The 20,292-nt window shown below is 40.1% G+C and overlaps 1 protein-coding gene across 2 annotated transcripts in view; it reads left to right on the top strand.

Annotated features, from left to right (window-relative positions):
- Positions 1-20,034, top strand: part of LOC140202725 (contactin-1-like) — a 525,313-nt gene extending 505,279 nt beyond the window's left edge. For both annotated transcript variants that reach the window (XM_072267960.1, XM_072267961.1), the window contains exon 23: positions 15,403-20,034. In XM_072267960.1, coding sequence (XP_072124061.1) covers positions 15,403-15,485 — 83 coding nt within the window. In that variant the 3' untranslated portion in view covers positions 15,486-20,034. The remainder of the gene's footprint in view (positions 1-15,402) is intronic.
- The last annotated feature ends 258 nt before the right edge of the window (positions 20,035-20,292 follow it).

The following is a 20,292-nucleotide window of genomic DNA, read 5'->3' as shown; positions in this document are numbered from 1 at the left end:
AATGTCATTAGGCCAATCATTTTTTTTCCAAGTATCTCCCCACCTTCCCCTTCATATCAGTGTCTTCCATGACTGACTACATCACTGAAGCACTGTGGTACAGCTTCATTCAACCATCCCAGTCCCCAGCTGGTGCAGGATTAGTTTTTGTCAAAAAGAAGGATGTGCTTTTCATCCCTGCATTGACTACTATGGTCGCAACAAAATCAGCGTAAAGAACTGCTACCCTCTCCCCTTGATGGATAGTACATTCAAAACATTCCACAAGGCCCCGATCTTCACCAAGCGGGATCTACGTTGAGTGCCAGCCATAAGAAGGGTCCTGTCAGGCCTATACAGGTAGGCACCTCCCAGACTCCACCCAGCTAACAGAAGTTACCTGCCACTCATTTCCAGTTTATCGCCTACAGCCTATTTAAACCCAGCTCTAATCCATAGTCCTTTGTTCAGTTGCTCCTAGCCATAAGTTACCTTGTTGCCTTGTCATGTTAAGTATCTATTCTCTCTTGCTTCATGGCCCCTTGTGACTTGTTATTTTGCAGTTTTTTATTAAAGTTATCACTCACCACTAAATTGTCTCCGCTGATCTGCGTTTGGATCAAGTCTCCCTACATCTCCTGACAATGGATGCCGGACACGAAGCTTGATAACATTAAATCAACAATTGAGGGCTACTAGTTTTGCACTATTAATCCACTGTTTATTTTTTCTTCCCATTAACATTTCTGCTTCATGTTTTGAAATGGTACCTAAATAGTTATAGAGAGAAAGAAAAATAAATACAGTCCTGCTCTTGTTATTCTGAAGTTTCTGAATGAGTGTTTAGTTCTGCACTTTGACATGGCCACTGTCAATCATGAGACATTCTTAATTGCCATAGGGAAAGTTATAAACTTTTTAAAATTCCAAGCCTGTTGTGTAATTGCAGTGTTGTGCACCAGAACTGTGCAAAGCTAAAGGAGTTAACTGTGGCTTTAAATAAAGCTTAATGAGGGCTGAACAGTACTGTGAACTGTAACTGGAAAGACCTCGAGGAATCTGGAGATGCCTGTGGTGAAAACAACTGCTTCACTGGAAGAACTAGGATGCAGCATATGGACAATGAGGTCATTCTTATTTACTCACTGCCAATGATCAGTAGTTTGTTAATTTGGGTGGAATCTAAATGAATCCTAAGATGTTGGTGGCAAAAGCATGTTTCTTGCTTAATTATCTATAATGAAGGGTTTCTCTACTCACAGAGGAGCCAGAAGATTCTATCTTCAAAGTGGATGAGAGACAGAACCTTAGAATTAATATCCTCACCTTTGGCAGTGGATGAGAGATATGGAAGAGAAAATATATAGATATTGGAAGTCATATGAAGCCAAAATGTATAAATGTTTGTTGAGATTCAAACAGCAATATCACCTTTAAAAGATCTGCTCTCATAATTCATCATCATCTCAAGCTCATTTCAAGTAAGTGAGTGAATGTGAAAAGATAAACTTGCACGCCATCAGAATACCCAGAGCTTGCAATTAATTGATAAATCTGTACAATGAGTTGCCATTCTTCAGCGCAACCTTGCCTTTGAAATAATCATGTCAAAGTCATTCATTAGGTCTTCACAGTTAATTGAGTAGGTGGGAACCTGGTGATCAGCTGTGATGTTTTACTGCCAGTGTCCCTTGTAACAGTACAGCACAAGAACAGGCCCTTTGGTCCTCAATGTCTTTTCTGATCTTGCTGCTGCCAGTGAAAACTAATTCCATGTGTCTGCACACAGTCTGAACATCCATTCTCTGCCTGTTAATGTGTCTGCCTAAATGTCTATTAAACGTTGCTTTTGTATCTGCTTCCACCATTCTCTCTGCCAGTGAGATGACCATTGAGATCCATAAACCACAAATTATTTTCTCACTGGAAAGAAAGTGGTGAGTCTAGCTCAGTTAACAGAGAACTGGACTCCAAGTGCAACAGTACTGATTTAATGTAGAGGTGGTGAGCCCTTCATAAGCCCACTTACAAACTTCTGTGCAAGTGTACAAAACTTCCAACTCTGTAGTTTCTCTCCATGCTGCTAACAAGCGGCAGGAAGGCAAAGGTCTATTAAACTGCAGTCAAAGTGGTTTCTGTTTGAACTATAGATTTAATTGGACTTGGGAATGGTGGCCTGTTTTTGACCATTCCGTAGTTGCATGCCAAGTCACATGCATGACTTAAGTGTAGCTTCTGCTGTTTAACAAGGGTTAGATTATAAAATTAGTTACAGGCATAAAAATAGTCCTGCTTAAAATATATTCTGACTGTGATATCACCACCAAAAAAAAGCAGCTTATTCTAAAATTTCCACATAAATCTAAAGATATCCCAGTGCTCCACCACACGCCCCTCTGCCATCTGGCCTGTGCCATTTCTCTGCGTTGCAGTTATCCAGTTGTAGAGTGCACATGTCGAATGTTCCTCCTCCCATCCTGTTCTGTTGAATGAACAGGACCCAAAGTGTGTTGTTTCAGTTAAGGGCCAAGAACATTGGAGTTGCGCATCCAAAATAGAGAGGATTTGAAAGGCATTGGTGAGATCACACTCTGTGTATTGTGAGCAGTTTTGGGCCCCTTATCTAAGAAAGGATGAGCTGGCATTGGAGATGCTCCAGAGGAGGTTAACATGAATGAAATGATTAATGTTTGAGGAGTGTTTGATGGTTTTGGGCCAGTACTTGTTGGATCGCAATGAAACCTATCGAATATTGAAAGGCCTAGATAGAGGGGATATTCCCTTCAATAGGGGAGTCTAGGACCAGAGGACACAGCCTCAGAGTACAAGAACGCCCCTTTAGAACAGAGATGAGGAATCTCTTTCTCCAGAGCGTGGTGAATCTGTGGAATTTATTGCCACAGACGGCTGTGTAGGCCAAGTCATTGTGTATATTTACAGTAGAAGGTGATAGGTTTTTGATTAATAAGCACAAGGTTACAGGGAGAAAGCAAGAGAATGGGGTTAAGAGGAATAATAAATCAGCCATGATAGAATGGTGGAGCAGATTCAATAGGTCAAATGGCTTAATTCTTCTCCTATGTCTTCTGGTGTTATGATCTTATGGTTAAATTGAATAACCTGCCTAAAGCACCTTGGTGCACTGAAAAATGGGAAGAAAACAAGCATAGACATTAGACTTATGAGTCCGTCCTTGAGATTAGAGGCTTCTGGTTGCCTACGAAAGCCATTATCTTCATGATTAGTCAACAAGCTCATCATCTGCATGTTTTTCAGAAGGTTTTAAAAGCAGCAGCAGGAATTGTGATGGAAAGTGAACTCAGACCCATTTCTTACAGCAGCAGCAGCTCGCCAGCTTGTTACCTGTTCTTAATATTGACTCCAGGATCTGAGAAGATCTGACCAAGCTGCTTGCCGGCAGCCTGCCTCATCAGGGTGTCCACTCCAAACACTTCAAAGCAGCATACACAAAATGCTGGACAAATTCAGCAGGTCAGGCAGCATCCGTGGAAATGAATAAACAATCGCCGTTTCAGGCTGAGACCTTTCTTCAGGACTGAGAAGGAAGGGGGAAGATGCCAGAATAAAAAGGTGAAAGAGGGGAAGGAAGCTAGCTGGAAGGTGATAGGTGAAGCCAGGTGGGTTGGAAAGGTCAACGGCTGGAGAAAAAGGAATCTGTTAGGAGAAGAGAGTGGACCATAGGAGAAAGGGAAAGAGGAGAGGACCCAGGAGCAAGTAATAGGCAGGTGAGAAAATGTTAAAGGTGAGTGGGGAATGGGGGTGGGTGGAGGAAATTTGCTTACTGGAAACAGAAATCAATATTCATGCCATCAGGTTGGAGGCTACCCAGACGGAATATAAGGTGTTGCTCCTCCACCCTGAGGGTGACCTCATCTTGGCACAAGAGGAGGCCGTGGACTAACATGCTGGAACGGGAGTGGGAATCAGAATTAAAATGTTTGGCCGCTGGGAAGTTCCGCTTGTGGTAAATGGAGTGGAGGTGCTCAATGAAGTGGTGCCCCAATTTACGATGGGTCTCACCAGTGTAGACGAGGCTGCATCAGGAGTACTGGACATAATAGATGACCCCAGCTGTTGCTTCACCTGGAAGGACTGCCTGTGGCCCTGAATTGGAGGTGAAGGAAAAGGTGTATGTGCAGGTGTAGCACTTAGGCTGTTGCAGGGGTAAGTGCTAGGAGGGAGATTAGTGGTGAGGATGAATAGACAAGGGAATCATGGAGGGAGCAATCCCTGTGGAAGGGGGAGAGAGGTTTGAGGTAAAGGTATGTTTAGTGGTAGGATCCCTATGGAGATGGCGAGTCCTGCAGAGGTTAATGTGTTGGATGCAGAGGCTGACGGGGTGGCAGGTAAGGACAAGAGTACCCATGCACCTGCTCCCTCACCATCAGAAATTTGATGGCAGTGGTGAAGAAACATCCTATAATGTTCAGTCCCTCCTCTTAACTTTCGGTCATCTCAGACAAACATCCTACACAATCAAGTGCACCTGTGTTCCCAGTGTCTGCTGCTATTGCTGACTGAAATGCATGGTTAAACCATGTCATTGTCAATGATAGGCCCACCACGATGCAAAGCAATGTGCTGTACAATGATGACTAATGTGTTTTCTATCAAAAAAATGTTAAAAGTTAGTACATGGCATTTGTGCAATTGTCTGTTTGATTTCGGTGAGGAGGAGAGAACCTATCCACTGCAATGGTGGAAGAATTCTGAAGCAGCAGTCGTTTGATGTTCTACCTGGAGGGAGGTGCAGTGTTTCTGCAGCTTGTCGTGGAAGTAACTCTGAGCGAAGGAGATTCACCAGTCTGGAGAAGAGAGAAACCCTATCATGCCCATTCACACGCAGCAGTTAATAATTAATCAAACCATAAGGTTGTAGTTTAGCCTCAGATACTGCATCACTTGCTTTCTTTACAGAGCACATCTCCACAAGGGAGCTGTCTGTCTGTCTAGGTACCATATCCGATGCGGACTTTGGTGACCGTGGTTTTCCAAATAGATCTAGCCTTCATTTTTTGAATGACTTCCATTTCCTCGATGTGTAGCCACCTGGCTATGCTTTTGATGTACATAAGCCGAGGTCTTCCTCTAGGTTTACTCCCCTCAATCTTTCCAGAGAGTATGAGTTTTTCTAGTTCATCTTTCCGCATGATATGTCCTAGGAATCTGAGTTGTCTTTCTTTTATTGTTGGTATGAGTGATCGAACCACTTGGGCTCTTCTGAGAACTTCTTCATTTGATGTGTGTGGTCCATGATATTTTTAACATTCTCCTGTAGAACCATAATTCAGCTGCTTCTAGTCTCTTTTCCATTGCTGGAGAAGTGGTCCAGCATTCACTTCCATAAGTCAATGAGTCAATCGAGGGAGCAGTCTTTGAAATTCCCTTTTTAAACAAATTTATTTTAAAAGACGTGATAAAATCTGTGATGCATGAGATGTGTGACCTATATTCATAATTTCATCAGAATATATTAACTGAGTTTTTGTAGAAGTCAAATGTAAATGGAATTGTTCTGTTCATCTATTTCAAATCATTGTGAGCACTCCCATTGCCACAGCTGCTTCAGTTAAAACCTTCAATTAGATTCCAAAGATTTGAATTGCATCAAGTCTACAAAAGCCTCTCAAACGTGGCAAATAAAACTTGGTGTATTTTAAATAAATGTTAACCAATGTCTTTAAAAATTGAGGCTGTTGAATTAACATGGTTTTGGGAACCTTGATCTTCATTTTTTTACAGAAATTATTTGGAGGGAAAATTATCTTTAAATATGTGTTTTGAAATAACGTAGTCACAAATCTTTTTAAGAAACTATTTCCAGACTTCAGATGTTGAAGATAAACATTAAATCCTGATGTCTTGGCATATGGAATTTCAGCTTTCCTGTTTTTCCCTCTATAAGACCCATTTGATTCATCCCTGACATAAAGCTTGGAAGATCCTCTTATTTTGACAATAAAAGAAGGTTTTCCCTAAACGTCTATTGTAAGAACATGGTGACAGTGTGGCCAGCAGAAGCCAACTGTACTGACACACCTACTACTGGCTGGAAGAGAAATCAGAAGCTCCTCAATGCCTTGGAAACAGAAAGGGTGTGAGTCTGGGTCACTTACTTGGGAAGCTGCTTCTGTGGTTTGAAAGGTTCCTGGCCTGTCAGAAAGGGAAAGACTGCCAGGAAACAAGCAAATCCATTAAGAGGGATAATGTAAGTTGCTGTGTATTTGATGAATGTTCTGCAGACAATTAGATCCAGGTGATTGTTGATAAGCTACACTGAAGATTTATTTACATTCCTCAAAGGAGCAGTGAACAACTTTTGCAGCTAGGGCCAGAATGCTTCTCCCCAGAACATGTTTTATTTTAATCCTACTTCAATAGGTCCTGATATTTCCAAACAATGTTCAAATCGCACAGTGCTTGTCAGTCTATTACCATCTCTCCCAAGTACCTCCAGTCACTCTCCCCCCTCATTTCACCCACTTCCTCATCTCTTTGCTCTGCTCCCTCTCACTCCACTCATTGCCCCCTTTACTCTACTGACTTTCCCCTCCTCACTCGCCCAAAACCTCACTCACTCCCTCCTCATTCGCACTCTCACGCCACTCACCCGCCCTCCCCCCACAAAATTAGATCTAGTGATTCTGTCGCATAGCACTTGTTTGGTTTAATTTCTAAGCAAGTAGAAGAAAAAGAGTCGTAGTTACATGTCATGAGCACAAATATTTTACCATCACTGTGTCCACCTGCAACAGTGTGGGCATGATGAAATTTTATCAGATCTTTCTGAATGTGGCGTTGCATCTCCTGGCAACACCCAATCTCTATGTCCAAGGTGCCCTCTCAGAACCTGTGGAAAATTCCTTGCCGGCAAGTTCCTGGTCATCCCCTCAGTGAACCACAGCAGTGGTGTGAATTGCTGGTCAGCTGGTCAGCTCCTCTTTGTGAACTAGGACCCTGACACCAATTAGTCGTGGTTCATTTCCGTCCAGGCACGACTGCTTAATTAACACTGCTGGGGAAAACCTGAGTCATGCAGGTTTCAAACACATACCTACCCTTGCACAAAGAGCACAGAATAAAATCAGGATGAGAAGTACTTGGAACGCCTGCACGGGGACATTTTTAAATGTGAAAGAATTTTCAGCCTGGTTCCTGTGCAGAACATTCAAGTTGTCAGGATGGTTGGTGACCATTTTTGGTCAATGTTTAAAATTGTAAATAGTTAAATAATCATAGTAAAAATTAATAGAGCTTTTTATATAAACAGGAATAGACTTTTGTAATTATAGGGATTGCATCAGTAGGTTAGTTGTATATTTTTATTCTCTGATAAGTAGGAATTCTGTGATTGTAAATATAATTGCAAGATTGCATGTAAATCTAGATATTTCATGTTCAAAGGACTAAACTGCATTGAGTGGAGTTCAGAGGTAGATGACAGAGATAATTCTGATGTTAGATATCCAAAATTAGAGGAGAAGGAATATGAACAAAGACTTTTTTCTTCATGGAAAGCAAAATTGAGAGGAAAATGGTGGAGGTTTTAAAAGCGATGAGTGCACAGTGTTAGTGAAATGTGATGTTGAACTTAATTATCAAAGAAATGGAGAAAGCAAACTCAGCATCAGTAAATACTGTCAGCAGTACAGAAATTAGATAAGTTGTTTAACTTTGGCGGTGGATAAGCTGATGTGTTAAATAAATTCTGCAAAAGGAGTTGACGTTATGCTGCACCACAGCTGTATAAATCGCTGGTGGGTGTATGATTGGTGCTTGTTAGATCAAGGATAGATTCTGACTGCTCCTCTCCTGGAATCCTGAGCACAACCACTTTAGACTGAAGTTGGAGAAGTAGAGATAATAATAAGTTTGGACTGACGTCTTGGATTGGTTTGTGCAGTTGCTTTCTTGAGGCACAGATGAATATTCAGTAGGTTTAAATTGCATGATTATAACATTGTGCAGGAATAGATGATGATCACTTTGCTCATTCTTTGCTGTATCTTTAATATCCTGGTCAGTAGTAAAATTACGATCACTAAATGAAAGGCATCAGCTTGGTAAGGCCTCCCTAAAGTTGAGACTTTCAGGGGTTTTTTTTTGCCTTGAGCTACTTGTGTTACTTCACTCACTTCTGTATGCGCTGCAGTCTGGAAATAGGTTGACTTCATTTGTTTCCGCACTACATTAGCTGCGACTTTTGAAAGCAGCCCTGCATACCTTCTGTCAGTTTCTTAAATAGGATATGAAGAAAAGTAAGAACTCATTTACTTTGGCCATCTAATCAGTCACCTGGCGCGGCCATAGCAAACTCATTATTCAGTATTTCACAACTACAAGGTACCTACCGGGCATCTCACATCATCAATCATTATCGAGTCAAAACAAAGGGGAGGTTGCATGGCCAGTATTCGCGAAAGCACCGTTCTTTTAATAAAGACATTTCCCCTTGAGAAGTGGACTGAGCACAGAAATATGCATTCTGTAAATTTAACAGCAATGCTATGGTTTCCTTCAAATTACTTACTGCAGCTGATGCCACTGAGAAAGAGCATGGAACAAGTTTCAGCAAAAGTGTTGACAGCCTTTCCTGAATGTCTTTAGTTTGTGGCTAAACAGCCAACCTCCATTGTGTGCTTTCAGCTTGTCAAACACTTGAGTGTGGAGAAAAGGCTGTCTTATTCCAGAAGTGGTTCTAACTATATGGAACTCTGCCAAGTTCATTGTCACTCAGGGTGAAAAGTTATTGTATCAGATGATAAGATTGTGGCATCTATGCAATTTATTGATATTCTTTCCCCAAGTTTTCTTTTGTGTGTGAAGCTTCACAAGTTTAGTGCAGTAAATATAGAAGCCATGGATTCTAATAGTCTGCCAAGGGATTCCAATTCTCACAGTCATGCATTATGCCTGTCATAGTCTCTCCTTTGTCGTGTTGTGATCTGACGCTTAAACCGTGTCTGTACCGTGTCTGTGGTTGGGTTGTCTCTTCATTATTACAGGGAGAAAAAGTATACTGGCCAATCTCTCAGTGGATTTTTAACCAGCAGGTCAAAGATTCCAAGACTGCACAGGAAATAGCTTTGCGGTTTAGTTTGAGCATTGACTCGAAATGAACCTAAAAATTTTGCTGCACATTCAATTTCTTACCATTTACTGAATAATCTGATTTGACGGACCTCACACTTTAATAGCCACAGCAAATGACCATTTTCACTGGTTCATCAGAACAGTTAAAACTAATTCCTTTAGTGAGGAGCTAAATTTAATTTCTTTGTGGCAAGGCAGCACTTGCATTGTCTAAGTTTTCACTGGAAGTCATCAACTTCTTACTCTCCTGGTTCAAAGCATGTACCCCAAACAAAAACAATGTTATAGTTGTATAAAAAAACATAATTTTGTACCAGAGCAGAAATATTAAAACAAACTTCAATGAGAAAAGTCAATATGGAATGAAAGAGGGACTGATCGTGTATTTATCTTAAGCAGGCCATGACCTTAGGATGTCTGACAAGCTTCAAAACCCTTGTGATATATTTGAAGTACTATCTGTGCTGCAGTGCTGGGAGCTGCAGAGTCAGTGCCAAGAATGGATCTCCGAGCAATAGCAAAATATAAGGTGTTCTCTTTCAGTGATAGAGATTAGCAGGGAAATATAGGGTGGATGGAACTCCCCAAACCGTTTGCAATCTCTTGGACTTTGCAATCAAGGTGCAGGTTTGTGCTCTTAAAAGTGGAAAACAAGGAAGCGGTTTTGCTCTCCAAGACAGGGGAAGTTGTGCAATTGCACATTTACAAGCAAGGACAAATTTCTGCCTCAGACACAAGAAAACGTAAGATCACTGAGCGGTGGCATCCTTCACTAGGTAGAGTTTGAGGTCAGTACAACAAAATAAAATATCAGAGCAGTCTGAAAATAAAATTTAGGCATTGTTGGGGAGTTCATCACCTATTTTTTCCAGGTGCCTCTGATCATTTACACTTTAAATGTCGAATGGTAAGTAAGAGTGTTCTCAATGGTGTCGTTGTTCTTCCAATCTGTTGCTTGCCAAAAGAAATACAAGTTAACATTTATGTGCATTTGAGAAACAATGGCAGTATTCATTGGAAATATTCTTCCCTACAGGACAAACTCAATATCCTATCGAGGTTAGTATGTGGTCTTAGAGTTGCCCTTACAGATCCTGCTGAGAGAGTACCATGTCCATGCTGACACTGACAGGAAGGAAACTTAACGTGAAGAGTTTTGGAAAGAACATAAGTTCATAGTATTCAGGAAAAACCCTTCCTCCCACCACCCCTCCCCATTCCCTCCACATGACACCCCTGTTGTTTTGGGTAAAAGGAAACTCTAATTCTATGAAAGACTGCATTTAGAAGGTTTTATTAAGTTTGTTGCCACCCTAAGAGACCAGACCTCTGATATATGAAAAGACAGGAAATTCAGAAAGATAACCCCAGTCAAGGGAGGCTAATGTAGCCCACTGTTCCAAACCTGCCATTGGCTCAACACCTCTCTGTCACTTGAACATCATCAGTGCTTTGTCCTTCGGATGTGACAATGATTATTCCCATTACTAATCATTCAGTTTGTGATGAACTGATCACAACTTGTTCCTGCCTTGTCATTTCCTGCAGTCGTCTGTTCTGTTGAACTCCATTTGCCGCATTAAATAGGTATTTGACATATTTATTTATTGTTCAGAGGTACAGCATGATAACAGGCCCTTTTAGCCCAATGAGACCACGACATCCACGTGACATCTAACCTACTAACCTGTACGTCTTTGAAATGTGGGAGGGTGCCGGGGCAGCTGGAGGAAACCATTGTGGTCACCCACAGGGAGAAAACGCAAGCTCCTTAAAGACATGAGCGGGAATTGAACCTGGGTCATTTTAGCCGTAATAGTGTTATACTAAATGCTATGCCTCTGTGCCATGGCTGAAATATTTTTCTGTAGATTAATATCTAATCTATGCTCTGAATGCCCCTTGTTGATTTTGATCAGGATCAAGTCCACACTTCCATGTAAAGCAATTTTCATGGAAAAAATATATTGTTCGGTCCTGGACGTATTTCCCTGGAATGGGCTTCTGATGTGAACATTGGAAATCATTCATTCTGGCTACCTATTGTTCTATCTGTATTTGCTGTTAATTGTTAGAAATATTGCTTACATTCTATTTACTTGTGTACACCATGAAAAAACCACAAGGGATATTGAGCACATCTGATTTGATTGCAGGTTTGTTTTGCAACATCTGTCAGATAGTATAATTGAAATCCTATCTCATGTGGTCTGGAGTACTCCTTTATAGTCTAAAGCAATGCCTAGGGTGGAAAACGCCGAAGAAACCCATGATCTCTGGGTGAAAGAGGTGTCGAAACATATGTATCACTCAGGTAATTTGATAAGATAGGTACAGAGAAGCTACTTCTCCTGGTAGGGAATTCAGGAAAAGCTTTATTGTCGGAACTGAACTGTCTGGGCTAAAATCAAAATGTATTTCTTCTGTAGTAAAGAAATAGGAAAATGACAATTCAGAACACAGAAGTTTGTGAATGCTAGTTCAGGGTGACACTAGATTGGAATGATTCGGAGAAAAGCCAGAGAAATTGAGTCAAAAGGGAGATATGTTCTAGACGAAAAGCAGAGGAGGCTGAGCCAGGTGAACTGCTCCGTGGTCACTGCACCTTTTGGAACAGTGCATACTGAGTGTGAAAAGACAAACGGCTTGTTTTATTTATAAATTATTCAGACCTCTTTTACATTCTTATTCAACCAGGGGAACAGGACAGTAGTATTCAAAATATTTACCACGTTCATCTTATGTAGAATTTCCAACTTCTTCTGGCATAGACACAGACACAGGCTCAAAATCAGGCCCTATGGCCCGTCTGGTCCATACCAACCAAGATGCCCATCCATTCTTGTCCTATTTTGGCTCATATTCTTCTCAAAATTCAAAAAGTAAATTTATTAATGGATATATATTTTACCATATGTTACGCTGAGATTCATTTTCTTGCAGGCCTTGATGGGGGGAGGAGAAAATAGAATTTACAATAAACTATACATAAATGCAAAGACTGACAATAAGTTATTATAAAGCATAACACTTCAGTACAGGAAATCAAATAAAGATGATTAGGTAAAATAATTCAAAAAATATATACAGTGGCATACCTCTGGTCAAAATTTCTGTTACTGTGAATAGCTAAGCGAGTAAAAGATGTGCTGATTTCCAAAAAGCATGAAGTTAAAGATGACACATTTCTTTAATATTTTAAGCAAGAAAACTTTTTTATTTCCATCTTTTACAGTTTCAAAATAACAAAAAAGGAAAAGGGCCCGAAGCAAAAGTTTGGGCACCCTGCATGGTCAGTACTTAGTAACACCCCCTTTGGCAATTATCACAGCTTGTAAACGCTTTCTGTAGCCAGCTAAGAGTCTTTCAATTCTTGTTTGGGGGATTTTCACTCATTCTTCCTCGCAAAAGGCTTCTAGTTCTGTGAGATTCTTGGGCCATCTTGCATGCACTGCTCTTTTGAGGTCTATTCACGGATTCTCGATGATCAGGGGACTGTGAGGGCCATGGCAAAACCTTCAGCTTGCACCTCTTGAGGTAGTCTATTGTAGATTTTGAGGTGTGTTTAGGATCATTATAAGACCATAAGACAAAAGAGCAGAAGTCGGCCATTCGGCCCATCGAGTCTGCTCCGCCATTTTATCATGAGCTGATTCACTCTCCCATTTAGTCCCACTCCTCCGCCTTCTCACCATAACCTTTGATGCCCTGGCTACACAGATACCTATCAATCTCTGCCTTAAATACACCCAGTGACTTAGCCTCCACTGCTGCCCGTGGCAACAAATTCCATAGATTCACCACCCTCTGACTAAAAAAATTTCTTCGCATTTCTGTTCTGAGTGGGCGCCCTTCAATCCTTAAGTCATGCCCTCTCGTACTAGACTCCCCCATCATGGGAAACAACTTTGCCACATCCACTCTGTCCATGCCTTTCAACATTTGAAATTTTTCTATGAGGTTTCCCCTCATTCTTCTAAACTCCAAGGAATAAATTCCAAGAGCGGACAAACGTTCCTCATATGTTAACCCTCTCATTCCCGGAATCATTCTAGTGAATCTTCTCTGTACCCTCTCCAACATCAGCACATCCTTTCTTAAATAAGGAGACCAAAACTGCCCACAGTACTCCAAGTGAGGTCTCACCAGCGCCTTATAGAGCCTCAACATCACATCCCTGCTCCTGTACTCTATTCCTGTAGAAATGAATGCCACCATTGCATTCGCCTTCTTCACTACCGACTCAACCTGGAGGTTAACCTTAAGGGTATCCTGTACAAGGACTCCCAAGTCCCGTTGCATCTCAGAACTTTGAACTCCTTCCCCATTTAAATAATAGTCTGCCTGTTTATTTCTTCTGCCAAAGTGCATAACCGTACACTTTCCAACATTGTATTTCATTTGCCACTTCTTTGCCCATTATCCTGTTGTAGAAGCCATGCTCTTTTCATCTTTGGCTTTTTTACAGACAGTATGATGTTTGGTTCCATAATTTGCTGGTATTTAATTGAGTTTGTTCTTCCCTCTACCAGTAAATGTTCCCCATGCCACCAGCTGCAACACAAGCCCAAAGCATGATCGATCCACCCCCGTGCTTAACAGTTGGAGAGGGGTTCTTTGCATGAAATTCTACACCCTTTTATCTCCAAACATACCTTTGCTCATTGCAGCCAAAAAGTTATATTTTAACTTCATCAGTCCACGGGACTTGTTTCCAAAATGCATCAGGCTTGTTTCGATGTTCCTTTGAGCCTTTTGAATAGAACTTTTTGGCCATTCTACAACAGGATAATGATCCTAAACACACCTCAAAATCCACAATGGACTACCTCAAGAGGCACAAGCTGAAGGTTTTGCCATGGCCCTCAGTCCCCCGACCTAAACATCATCGAGAGTCTGTGGATAGACCTCAAAAGAGCAGTGCATGCAAGACGGCCCAAGAATCTCACAGAACTAGAAGACTTTTGCAAGGAAGAGTGGGCGAAAATCCCCCAAACAAGGATTGAAAGACTCTTAGCTGGCTACAAAAAGCGTTTACAAGCTGTGATACTTGCCAAGGGGGATGTTACTAACTACTGCCATGCAGGGTGCCCAAACATTTGCTTCGGGCCCTTTTCCTTTCTTGTTATTTTGAAACTGTAAAAGATGGAAATAAAAAGTTTTCTTGCTTAAAATATTAAAGAAACGTGTCATCTTTAACTTCATGCCTTTTGAAAATCAATTCATCTTTTACTCGCTTAGCTATTCACAGTAACAGAACTTTTGACTGGGGTGCCCAAACTTTTGTGTGCCACTGTACATTAACAGTAATTTAGATTTGAGACTTCATCAGCCAATTTTCATGTATACAGGGATATTGGTCCAACACCAAATTTAAGCTGATAAAGAGGACCCCCCCCCCCCCACAGTAAGTGGTGGGGTATCACAGCACTCAGTCTCCACTGAGAGTCCATTAGGAATCCAGCAGTCAGACAACTATCAGGGAGTTTTGGACTTCTCCATCTGTATAAGACCCCTGAAGCTCCTCACTTCACCTGGCTGCATTCTCCAGGTAATTCAGGTCATTATATTCTCTGCTGTTGTCACTTATGTGCTTTTAAGGATGCAAAGTCTACTTGATAACAGAATGCATGGCAATTACAATCCAGAAACAAGCTGATAAATTTCAATGTTCAAGCTCTTTGTCCCTCCGTTCTTGTTAGCTGTATAACTTTCTGTTTATTTTTCTTTCACATTTATATCATTTCTGCTTAAATGTCTCATATTATTTACCTCAAATACTCCATGTGGTGTTGACTCCATGTTCTATTTACACTTTGGGCAATGTTGTTCCTCCTAATTTCCTCACTAGATTTTATTTATGATTTTACTGCTCCGTTAGGTTACTCACAGTATTGCTCTATTAATAACATATTGTACTGGTGTCCAATGTAATCCTTTCCTGCACTTCCTCCATTGCCTTTATATTCTTTTCTCTGATATGAAGACAGCATTCAAAGATAGTGTTTCCAAGATTCTTTTCACTTTGATGTTATCTCACTGCTTTTCAGTTCCAAGACTGGGTTAGTTCACGCACAGGTCATTTAAAGAGTTGCAGGCAGCCAAGCCCAGATCTCTTCTGCTGCTGGAGAGGTAGTTTGCATCAGATTGTGTGCGGTGATGTGACATGATTGACATAAAGTGCTTTAAACTATAGAATAGTTGTTCAAATCTGACCTGTATTAAATTTGAAATGTGAGAATGATTTTTTTTCCTTGAAATATTCAACTGGTTACGGTATTTTTTTTCCCCTTCTTCTTTAACCCTCAGATCCAGGAGTCACTGTGCAGATCTCCTACATCTTGCTTAGTTTTGGCCTGATGCTTGGTGCCATCAATTGCCTAGAGCTGTGATTGTAGCCAACATTATCTCCTCTTTACATCGGTAAAGAGTGCTCCGTGAGGTGACTGAATCGTCTCAAGCCTATAAAGATCTTTGCTCGCTGCAGACATCTCTGGTACCATCAAAAGCCAAATACAGTATGAATTTGAAAGACTTATTGTATACTTCTAGAGGACAGAAGGCATCAAGGAACTTTATCCCATCCACCACCCACCTTGCCCTTCCACCCCCATTATATACCAAGTAAACATAACATTGGAAGTGAATCAAAGGAATTCTTTTGACTTGTTCCAATATGCCTTATATAAACACTTACACTGATCTATGGCAGTTGCATGATTTGATCTAATGGTGCAAGTTACCAGTGACAAATACCATAGCTTAGAGTTTGAGAAAAAGAATTGAAATCACCACACATAGGTGCTTTAACATTTAACAAAAAACGGTTGATTAAGTTAGACAATGAATGCATTGGTTGTTTTAAAAAGTGAATGGAAGGTTAATCTTGTCATATACTGTGTCTGTATGCAGCACCATTCCTTAGAGTTGACCGCAGCCAATCTCCCATGAACGAAAGCCTTCTATTCAGAGAAACAGTCATAACAAATACAATGGATCGCAAGTTTATGGTTATCAGGCCACATTTTCCTTCGAGAAGTGTACACTCTGGGTGTTTGAAATCAGCTGCACCTTTTAGTTGCTGTGATATGCATGCTGACATTGAGATATCTTACAGACTTGATCCTTAATAAGATGACTGCTTACACAAAGTCAGACCCTGTGATCAGAAAATAGAATAAATTCATTTATAATCAATTTGTGTATAGATTTATACTGTGAAAGTAACATTCCAATATAAATCTTAAAATGTAAATTTATATTCTTATTAAGCTGCTCTTTGAAAATCAGATGAACTTCCACACTGTTTAAGCAATCTGTCTTTACCTTCTTTGACCAACACTAGATTAACTGGTTGATTACACTTAGTAGGTCTGGCAGAATGCGAGGAAAGAGAAACCAGGGTCTCTGACAGGAAACGTTAATCCTGTTTCTCTCCCTGCAGGTGCTGCCTGACGTGATGAATGTTCCAGCATTTCCTGTTTCTGTTACTTCGGGTTTACAGCATCTGTCATTCATTTGATTTACACTAATTGGTTAATTGCCTATTGTGTCCCTTAAGTCTCCACCTGCCTATTTTTGATTATGGGTCTTGGCTACACCGAATCTTCAAATGATGGATTTTCATGAGACAGTTCCCTTTTAAAGAACTTGAATTCTGACTTGTTTTATTGGACTATCCCAGCTGCCCTCTTCTTTGACCACTGATAAGTGAGACAGACGTTGTCCCTTTACTGTTTGTGAGAGTTTACTGCTCATGAACTCTTGCCATTCTTCCCTGACTTAAAAAAAAACACTCAGAAGCAACTGATATTACAGGAAGCACTTTGACACAGCTTTGAGAGACAAACTGGCAAGCAACGAGGGTCTTCTCAATCTTGAGGATTCTTGTAGAACTTTAATACATTCCAGACTTTGGACCAAAAATCTTACGGCACTGTAGAAACTTGTAGGATTTTGGGGATAGGTTCCACAAAGGTTAGTTTTTCTACTTGAATATCTTAATGTTTTATGTTGTGGTGGCTCTTGAGTTTCTCCAATTTAACCAGTTAAACCTTCCTTTACTTGTTACTCAGTCTGTTTACTTGATCTTGCCTTCAATCATTTAAGGTTGCTCCTCTTCAATCACAGTTTGTACTTTTTCTTTTTGAAGAACTTGGCATCCTTCTCATGTTGTGACAATGTCCATTTCTCAGACTGCTCCTGAGGAATTACTGCAAGACTCGAAAAGAATCGCCTTGTTCTCACCATTGGATTTCACCTTAAGTCACATTATGAAGCACTTCCATCCAGCAATAAGCAATTGTAAGATCTCTGCACACATTCTGGTTCAATGAACAGATGCGGTAGCCTGAGACATCCATTTAAAAAAACAGCCTTAAGGCCTATCATACCTGTGCTAGCTCTTTGAAAATTAATATCTCATCATTCTGTCCCTACTCTTTCCTCATAACATTGCAAATTGATTCTATTCAGTTATATATCATATTCCTTGTGACTGAATTTGCTTCTACCTCCATTTCAGGAAGCTTATTTTGCAGCATAACAACTCACTGACCTAAAAACAAAAATCTCCTCAACCTGCCTTATTTTTATTTACCAGTTGCCTTGATCTGTTTACTGAAGGGAGTTAGGTTAATCAATCCCATTAATCAAGCTTCAGCCTTACCTCTAAGGGTAAAGGAAAAATCACCGCCTGCAATGTAAAAAAGTTGGTAAGTCCATGCTTTATGTGAGTCATTACAAATCAGCAGTTTCTTGATGTTTAGATATCCCAGCATCTCTCGTGCAGAGTTGTTTCCAGAGGCATGGAGGATATTTCCTTGAAGGAGTCTCATGAGTCTGGAGTTGAAGAAAAATTTCTTTACTCAGGGGGTGGTGAACATTGAATCTCTTTACCCTGGAGAACTGTAGAAGCCCAGTTATTGTGTTGATTCAGAACAGAAACCAATGGATTTGTGAGCATTAAGGATATTCTTGTGATTCTGGTAAGATAGAAGATCAGCCATAATCTTGACAAATAGCAGAACAGCATGAAGGGCTGAGTGGCCTATCCCTGTTCCTATCTTCTGATGAAATTGGTATCCAGATAAGATGAGAAGATTTAGTGAAACCTTCAGCGTCGAATCCATCAATGGACACTTCGCACACCTGTTTATGATGTCACAGTGCATCGTAAGGTGCCAAATTAATTGATGAATGAAATGCCTTTTAATCTTCGTAAGCAGAAAATAATCTTGGAAGAGTAACATTGCATGAAGGTGGATTCATTTGATTGGAGCAGCAGAGGGGATTGCAAATAATTCCAAAAGTGTGCAGGATTGTCCAATGTCTTGATGTTAGTTTTGGAACAAACGGACTTGCAATGAGAAACACAGATTATACCACAGGGTTTCAATGCCAGCATGCTCATAACTAAATTTTGCAGCACGCGTGCATTTTAAATGCTACTGCCTGTAAACACAGTGGTCACATCAAACACCTAAAGTCAAGCACAACCTCCAATTGGTGTAGAAAGTGCTGCAGCAGCTGCCAAGACGCCTGAATATAGCTAACGCTTTTGTCTATAAAAAAAAAATTCAGTGTTACATGTTGGTGCTGTGTGAGGAATTTGAAGTCCATTTATGATTCACTTGTCAATTAAGATTGAATGTGTGATTTTGCAGATAATGCAAATGGTGTTGAATCAGCGGGTTAAAATATTAGTGCAATCTCATGCTTTATAACAGTAATAGCTTTTGAATGAAACTTAGCACAATCTTGCTAGATAGAGGTAGATTCTTCTCATAGATTTCATGCTCTCAAGCTTTGTCAGTAATGCAGAACTAGGCATTAAGGTATGTTATATGTAATTTCAATAGTTTTAGTAACTGGATTTTTTGCACTGTCATTTTTAATAAACTGTAAACTAAATGAGTTATTCTAATTTCAGTTACTAGATTTATTTTCTGAAGGTTTATTTGTTCATTGAGTGTTTCTTGATTGAATTCACTTGTTACAACTGATTTCTGAACACATAAATAAATCAGAAGGGTTTCTTAAAAGTTATATTTTTCCCTGTTGATTTACTGGTTGTTTTTGATAATCAGCTGTTAAAGGATTGTGCCTCGTTTTTAACTACATGAATAATAGGCTTGATATCCCCCAACCCAATTCCATATCATTTTGTTTATTAAGTCGATTGGATCTACAATGTCAAATTGTCTCAGTTATGTGGTGGGGTACCAACGTGATGCATTCATCCAAAATACCTCTGTCTATGAATTTAGAGGACTTCTTGCAAACAAAAGAACTCTGTGTTTGTCCACTGTCTTCCCACAGCTTACTACTCTGCTAAACCAGTGCATAATGAAATTAAATGGAAATTTGCAGTGTGGCCGTACTTTGCTAAATGATCGGATAAGGAAATAGTTACAAGCAAGGGTGCGTTTCGCTGCAAAAGTTCATGTCAACATTACATTTTTGTTCAGTTGAGACTTCTTGGCCAGATGCATTCACAATACTCAAATTGTCCTGATAATACTCCCAAAATGTATAAATTCCACAGATGCTGCCTAACCAGCTGAGTGTTTTGGCATTTTCTGTCATTACTTAATGTTTCTAGTAGCTGCAGTGTTTTGATTTTCAAATGGCTTTAACTGTTGAAATAAATTATATTCAGATGGGAAGTGGTCTGTAACATTGTGCATGGGATTACGGTAAAATGCAAAAAACTGTTCTTTTTACACCCTCTTTTATTGAACTGAGAGTGCTCTGATACTTATAACTGGGAGCACAGACTGCCATTTTTTTACCAACTGATGTATGGTTTTATGGGATCATTAATTCATACAGGTATTGTAAATTAAATAAACATTAGCTCTCTGCTGTTTTATCATACCAATTCTGGTATCAACTAATCACTGGTACTGATGTGTAACTACTATTCTCAATTAAAGTTTATATAGACTGTAAACACTAGCTAATTTTTTTTGTGAATTATGTGGCTAAGTTTTCTGATTTATTGATCTCTTGATTTTAACCTAGATGTCTCCCTTGTGGGTTTACAGTGTGAAACCATGACAGTTTTGTTTGTAAAATGTGTTGTCATGGTGACAGAAAAGACACTCAGCAGCAACACTATATGGCCGTGTTTCCAACAGCACTTAATATTGTCAAACAATTTTAAGAGTGATTCTCGGATGTGTTCTAAAGCAAAAG

This window comes from Mobula birostris, chromosome 9 (assembly GCF_030028105.1).
Source record: "Mobula birostris isolate sMobBir1 chromosome 9, sMobBir1.hap1, whole genome shotgun sequence".
NCBI classification, from domain to species: domain Eukaryota; kingdom Metazoa; phylum Chordata; class Chondrichthyes; order Myliobatiformes; family Myliobatidae; genus Mobula; species Mobula birostris.
The sequence above is the reverse complement of the archived record's forward strand: the minus strand, read 5'-3'. Positions and strand labels throughout refer to the sequence as shown.